At 42.2% G+C, this 7,893-nt stretch overlaps 1 protein-coding gene across 1 annotated transcript in view; it reads left to right on the top strand.

Annotated features, from left to right (window-relative positions):
- The window catches only part of LOC111978005 (collagen alpha-1(I) chain), a 47,868-nt gene that overhangs the window by 13,057 nt on the left and 26,918 nt on the right, over window positions 1-7,893 (top strand). Inside the window, 7 exon segments of the mRNA XM_070448721.1 lie at window positions 572-625; window positions 889-942; window positions 1,029-1,073; window positions 2,090-2,143; window positions 2,434-2,478; window positions 2,599-2,652; window positions 5,777-5,804. Coding sequence (XP_070304822.1) covers window positions 572-625; window positions 889-942; window positions 1,029-1,073; window positions 2,090-2,143; window positions 2,434-2,478; window positions 2,599-2,652; window positions 5,777-5,804 — 334 coding nt within the window.

Here is a 7,893-nt window from a genome sequence, read left to right as displayed (position 1 = left end):
GTGGGATTTAAAGTAGAGTATCTACAGGGTGGGATTTAAAGTAGAGTATATACAGTGTGGGATTTAAAGTAGAGTATCTACAGGGTGGGATTTAAAGTAGCGTATKATACAGGGTAGGATTTAAAGTAGTATATCTACAGGGTGGGACTTAAAGTTGAGTATCTACAGGGTGGGATTTAAAGTAGAGTATCTACAGGGTGGGATTTAAAGTAGAGTATCTACAGGGTGGGATTTAAAGTAGAGTAAATACAGTGTGGGATTTAAAGTAGAGTATCTACAGGGTGGGATTTAAAGTAGCGTATATAGAGGGTAGGATTTAAAGTAGAATATCTACAGGGTGGGACTTAAAGTTGAGTATCTACAGGGTGGGATGTAAAGTAGAGTATCTACAGGGTGGGATTTAAAGTTGAATTAGAACCATTCTAGTATATGGACATTAAAGTAAATAACCACTAATCCAAATTAAGTTAGTTTCAGCACTAAAAGACATACATTACATGAAGAATGAAAACTGTATGGTTTATGTCTGTTATGAAGACCAGTCCACAACATTCCTTATCCTGCCCTACAGGGTGCTCGTGGAACCCCTGGAACTCCTGGCCTCCCCGGCATCAAGGGACACAGAGTGAGTAATCGAGGGGTGACATGAGGATGCTCCAGGGTGAAGTTTCCCCTAGGTACAGATCTAGGATCAGCTGGCTCCCGAAATCCTATCCCTAACCAGTAGTAGTGGAAATGTATAACTGATGCAAGAATAGCGACTAGGGAAAACTTCACCCTACTCCCATGATGATATGACAGCCATGACACTACTACATTCCTACATTAAACTCTTAATCATACAGAATGGCTCCTAACCTAAAAAATGCTCTTTGATTTCCTTCCCAGGGTTTCAATGGAATGGATGGTGCCAAGGGAGACGGTGGCCCAGCTGGCCCTAAGGTTAGAGGTCAATCTAATGATATCTATCACAATGTACGTCTATCGTTATCTGTTCTGGAGAACTCATCTGTTCCCTCTGACCACAGGGAGAGGGTGGTTCCCCTGGATCCAGCGGTAACTCCGGTGCTATGGTGAGTATCCTGTGCCAATGACAAATACACTTTGATATGATTTGAGTAATGCTCTCGTCTCAATAAACATATTGGAGGCCATTAACTCTTAGGAACTTTAAAGACATCAACCTGCCTTCCAGTAGTAGTAATTACTAAATAATGTTTTCTGAACAAAACATTACGGTCAGGTAAAAGTAGCAAGCCTCTGACAATGTTTAGTCATTACTGTATTCTCTAGCTTTACTGAACTCCCACTCTTCCTCCCTCTCGTCCTCCCTTTGCTTCCTCCCTATCTTCCTGCCTCTCTTCCTCCCTGTGCTTCCATCCCTCTCTTCCTCCCTCTGCTTCCTCCTTCTCTTCCTCCCTTTGCTTCCTCCCTATCTTCCTGCCTATCTTCCTCCCTCTGCTTCCTCCCTCTCTTCCTCCTTCTCTTCCTCCCTCTGCTTCTTCCCTCTCTTCCTCCCTTTGCTTCATCCCTCTCTTCCTCTCTCTGCTTCCCCCCTCTCTTCCTCCCTTCGCTTCATCCCTCTCTTCCTTCCTCTGCTACCTCCCTCTGCTTCCTCCCTCTCTTCCTCCCTCTCTTCCTCTCTCTATCTTTCTCCATCTGCTTCCTCCCCCTCTTCCTTCCTCTGCTTCCTTCCTCTCTTCCTCCCTCTCTYCMTCCTTCTKCTTCCTCCCTMTCTTCCTSCCTCTCTTCCTCCCTCTGCGTCCTCCCTCTCTTCCTCCTTCTCTTCCTCCCTCTGCTTCCTTCCTCTCTTCCTCCATCTGCTTCCTCCCTCCCTGCCTCCCTTTGCTTCATCCCTCTCTTCCTCCCTCTGCTTCCTCCCTCTATTTCCTCCCTCTCTTCCTCTCTCTCTCTTTYYCYWTCTGCTTCCTCCCTCTCTTCCTCCCTCCCTTCCTCCCTCTGCTTCCTTCTTCTCTTCTTCCCTCTCTTCATCCCTCTGCTTTCCTCCCTCTCTTCCTCTCTCTGCTTCCTCCCTCTCGTCCTCCCTCTGCTTCCTCCACCTGCTTCCTTCCACTCTTCCTCTTCCTAGGGTGCTCGTGGTCTTCCTGGTGAGAGAGGCCGCCCCGGACCCGCTGGCCCTTCTGTAAGTGAATTGAATGTAATTATAAACTGGGTGGTTCGAGCCCTGAATGCTGATTGGCTGACAGCCGTGGTATATCAGACCATATACCACGGGTATGACAAAACATGTATTTTTACTGAATAGCAGCAATATCGCAAACATTATCTAGAATGACACAGAAAAGTCAGTGACTTGTTGTCATATAGTATAAAGTATTGCTGCAGTATCCCTAAAGATGTTCATGCCCATGTCTGGCTTTTGGAATACTTATTAAAGAATTGTCATAACAGTGTAATACCCTCTTCCTCTAGGGTGGCCGTGGTAATGATGGTAACTCTGGTCCTGCTGGATCCCCTGTAAGTATCTTTATTACTGGTGACTAATCCTACCTGTCGTAGCAAGTCAGAGTACACCACTCAGTGCCATGTGTTAGTCCTGACTATGTTAGCTAAATAATGTTTATTTAATCTCTTCAGGGACCCACTGGCCCATCTGGTTCCCCTGGATTCCCCGGAGGCGCTGGAGCTAAGGTATGTTATAGCCCCCACCCCAAACCCCTACCCCTGAACACCTACCCCTAAACCCCAAACTCCCACCCCAAACCCCTACACCTCAACCTAATCCACATGTTGCTTCCAAATTTTCTCTCAATTGGATAGCATTGGATAGAGCCAGTTTCACCTATATTTCTTACGCCAGTCCTTTCCTCTCAAATCCATGAAGGGAAGTGAACAAGTGCAGACTTAGGGCAGAAGGGTAGAGAATTGTGACACAGATTGAGAACCTGATCTGATACAGGTAGTGGCCACCAGATGGCATATGATGACCTCGTGGAACACCTCCGTCCTGTCCCTTTACCGTAGACTACTGTAATGTACAGACCTCTATTAGAGAGGAAACAGTGAGAGACTACTGTAATGTACAGACCTCTATTAGAGAGGAAACAGTGAGACTACAAATAATGTTTATTTCTCTTCAGGGACCCACTGGCCCATCTGGTTCCCCTGGATTCCCCGGAGGCGCTGGAGCTAAGGTATGTTATAGCCCCCACCCCAAACCCCTACCCCTGAACACCTACCCCTAAACCCCAAACTCCCACCCCAAACCCCTACACCTCAACCTAATCCACATGTTGCTTCAAATTTTTCTCTCAATTGGATAGCATTGGATAGAGCCAGTTTCACCTATATTTTCTTACGCCAGTCCTTTCTCTCAAATCCATGAAGGGAAGTGAACAAGTGCAGACTTAGGGCAGAAGGGTAGAGAATTGTGACACAGATTGGAACCTGATCTGATACAGGTAGTGGCCACCAGATGGCATATGATGACCTCGTGGAACACCTCCGTCCTGTCCTTTACCGTAGACTACTGTAATGTACAGACCTCTATTAAGGAGGAAACAGTGAGAGACTACTGTAATGTACAGACTCTATTGAGAGGAAACAGTGAGACTACTGTATGTACAGACCTCTATTAGAGAGGAAACAGTGAGACTACTGTAATGTACAGACCTCTATTAGAGAGGAAACAGTGAGACTACTGTATGTACAGCCTCTATTAGAGAGGAAACAGTGAGAGACTACTGTAATGTACAGACCTCTATTAGAGAGGAAACAGTGAGACTACTGTAATGTACAGACCTCTATTAGAGAGGAAACAGTGGGAGACTACTGTAATGTACAGACCTCTATTAGAGAGGAAACAGTGAGAGACTACTGTAATGTACAGACCTCTATTAGAGAGGAAACAGTGGGAGACTACTGTAATGTACAGATTATCTATTAGAGGGAAACAGTGAGAGACTACTGTATTGTACAGACTCTATTATGGAGGAAACAGTGAGCTACTGTAATGTACAGATCTCTATTAGAAGGAAACAGTGGGAGACTACTGTAATGTACAGACCTCTATTAGAGAGGAAACAGTAGAGACTACTGTAATGTACAGACCTCTATTAGAGAGGAAACAGTGGGGACTACTGTAATGTACAGACCTCTATTAGAGAGGAAACAGTGAGAGACTACTGTAATGTACAGATCTCTATAGAGAGGAAACAGTGGGAGACTACTGTAATGTACAGACCTCTATTAGAGAGGAACAGTGAGAGACTACTGTAATGTACAGACTCTTATTAGAGAGGAAACAGTGAGACTACTGTAATGTACAGACCTCTATTAGAGAGGAAACAGTGAGAGACTACTGTAATGTACAGACCTCTATTAGAGAGGAACAGTGAGAGACTACTGTAATGTACAGATCTCTATTAGAGAGGAAACAGTGGGAGACTACTGTAATGTACAGACCTCTATTAGAGAGGAACACAGTGAGACTACTGTAATGTACAGACCTCTATTAGAGAGGAAACAGTGAGACTACTGTAATGTACAGACCTCTATTAGAGAGGAAACAGTGAGAGACTACTGTAATGTACAGATCTCTATTAGAGAGGAAACAGTGGGAGACTACTGTAATGTACAGACCTCTATTAGAGAGGAAACAGTGAGACTACTGTAATGTCCAGACCTCTATTAGAGAGGAACAGTAAGAGACTACTGTAATGTACCAGATCTCTATTAGAGAGGAAACAGTGAGAGACTACTGTAATGTACAGACTCTATTAGAGAGGAAACAGTGAGAGACTACTGTAATGTACAGACCTCTATTAGAGAGGAAACAGTGAGACTACTGTAATGTACAGCCCTCTATTAGAGAGGAAACAGTGAGGACTACTGTAATGTCAGATCTCTATTAGCGAGGAAACAGTGAGAGTACTGTAATGTACAGACCTCTATTAGAGAGGAAACAGTGAGAGACTACTGTAATGTACAGACCTCTATTAGAGAGGAAACAGTGGGAGACTACTGTAATGTACAGACCTCTATTAGAGAGGAAACAGTGAGACTACTGTAATGTAAAGACCTCTATTAGAGAGGAACAGTGAGACTACTGTAATGTACAGACCTTATTAGAGAGGAACAGTGGGACTACTGTAATGTACAGACCTCTATTAGAGAGGAAACAGTAGGAGACTACTGTAATGTACAGACCTCTATTAGAGAGGAAAACAGTGAGAGACTACTGTAATGTACAGATCTCTATTAGAGAGGAAAAAGTGGAGACTACTGTAATGTGACACTCTATTAGAGAGGAAACAGTGAGACTACTGTAATGTACAGACCTCTATTAGAGAGGAAACGTGAGCCTACTGTAATGTACAGATCTCTATTAGAGAGGAAACAGTGAGAGACTACTGTAATGTACAGATCTCTATTAGAGAGGAACAGTGGGAGACTACTGTAATGTACAGACCTCTATTAGAGAGGAAACAGTGAGACTACTGTAATGTAAGACTCTATTAGAGAGGAAACAGTGAGACTACTGTAATGTACAGATCTCTATTGAGAGGAAACAGTGAGAGACTACTGTAATGTACAGATCTCTATTAGAGAGGAACAGTGAGACTACTGTAATGTACAGACCTCTATTAGAGAGGAAACATGGAGGAGTGAACAACTGAATTTGTATCAATAGGAATAAATAAACATAACACATAAAAACGAACAATGATTAATTATATTCCTACATATTGTAACATCAGTTTCAAAGAATGTGATCATCCAGCACCCTCCTAATGTCTCTCTGCTGTCCCTTTAGGGAGAGACCGGTCCTCAGGGAGGCCGTGGTCAGACGGACCCCAAGGATTCGTGGAGAGCCCGGTAACCCTGGACCGCTGGTGCTGCTGGACCCTCTGTGAGTACTGTTGTGCATGGTTGCCCTTAAATGCTTATATTATTATTTGTCCTGGTTGCTTGTGCTTGTAAGTCCTTATCTTATATTGCTTATATATCATTATCTTTATATAGGTCTTTATCCTTATATATGTGTATATGCTTATGTTTACCCTCATAGTACACGTTTAACCTCTGACCCTGAGTTTACTGTAAGATAATGTCCCCCCTCTCTTCCCGCTCTTTTCTGTAACCAAACAGGGTGCCCGGAAGTGATGGCCAGTCAGGAGGCAAGGGTGCCACTGTAAGTATGAGTCTTGTGGATACATCTATCTGAAGATCTATGATTGATTATGTTCAAATGAACACTGGTAATACTATACGTAATATACTAATGATAATAAATGCCATTTAGTAGATGCTTCTATGCAAGCCATTAAGACTGTAGTAGGTGGAAAGCCATTAGATGAGTGTGAACATAGTGTAGTATGTAGAAAGCCATTAGACTGTAGTTGTAGAAAGCCATTAAGATGTAGTAGAAAGCATTAAGACTGTAGTATGTGGAAAGCCATTAAGACTGTAGTATGTAGAAAGCCATTAAGACTGTAGTATGTGGAAAGCCATTAAGACTGTAGTATGTAGAAGCCATTAAGACTGTAGTATGTAGAAAGCCATAACTGTATATGTAGAAGCCATTAAGACTGTAGTATGTGGAAAGCCATTAAGACTGTAGTAATGTGAAGCCATTAGGACTGTAGTATGTGAAAGCCATTAAGACTGTAGTATGTAGAAAGCCATTAAGACTGTAGTATGTAGAAAGCCATTAAGACTGTAGTATGTGGAAAGCCATTAAGACTGTAGTATGTGAAAGCCATTAAGACTGTAGTATGTGGAAGCATAATAAGGACATTAAGACTGTAGTATGTAGAAAGCCATTAAGACTGTAGTATGTGGAAGCCATTAAGACTGTAGTATGTAGAAAGCCATTAAGACTGTAGTATGTAGAAGCCATTAGCTGTATATGTGGAAGCCATTAAGACTGTAGTATGTAGAAAGCCATTAAGACTGTAGTATGTTAGAAAGCCATTAAGACTGTAGTATGTAGAAAGCCATAAGACTGTAGTATGTGGGAAGCCATTAAGACTGTAGTATGTAGAAAGCCATTAAGACTGTAGTATGTGGGAAGCCATTAAGACTGTAGTATGTAGAAAGCCATTTAAGACTTGTAGTATGTAGAAAGCCATTAAGACTGTAGTATGTAGAAAGCCATTAAGACTGTAGTAATGTAGAAAGCCATTAAGACTGTAGTATGTAGAAAGCATTAAGACTGTAGTATGTAGAAGCATAGACTGTATATGTAGAAGCCATTAAGACTGTAGTATGTGGAAAGCCATTAAGACTGTAGTATGTGGGAAGCCATTAAGACTGTTAGTATGTAGAAAGCATTAAGACTGTAGTATGTGGGAAGCCATTAAGACTGTAGTATGTAGAAAGCCATTAAGACTGTAGTATGTGGGAAGCCATTAAGACTGTAGTATGTGGGAAGCCATTAAGACTGTAGTATGTGGGAAGCCATTAAGACTGTAGTATGTGGGAAGCCATTAAGACTGTAGTATGTGGGAAGCCATTAGACTGTAGTATGTAGAAAGCCATTAAGACTGTAGTATGTAGAAAGCCATTAAGACTGTAGTATGTAGAAAGCCATTAAGACTGTAGTATGTGGGAAGCCATTAAGACTGTAGTATGGTGGAGCCATTAAGACTGTAGTATGTAGAAGCCATTAAGACTGTAGTATGTGGGAAGCCATTAGACTGTAGTATGTAGAAAGACTTAAGACTGTAGTATGTAGAAAGCCATTAAGACTGTAGTATGTAGAAGAATAGGCCATTAAGACTGTAGTATGTAGAAAGCCATTAAGACTGTAGTTATGTAGAAAGCCATTAAGACTGTAGTATGTAGAAAGCATTAAGACTGTAGTATTGTAGAAAGCCATTAAGACTGTAGTATGTAGAAAGCCATTAAGACTGTAGTATGTAGACAGCT

Source organism: Salvelinus sp. IW2-2015, linkage group LG18 (genome assembly GCF_002910315.2).
Source record: "Salvelinus sp. IW2-2015 linkage group LG18, ASM291031v2, whole genome shotgun sequence".
Taxonomy (NCBI): Eukaryota; Metazoa; Chordata; class Actinopteri; order Salmoniformes; family Salmonidae; genus Salvelinus; species Salvelinus sp. IW2-2015.
This window is presented reverse-complemented; position numbering and strand designations above follow the sequence as displayed.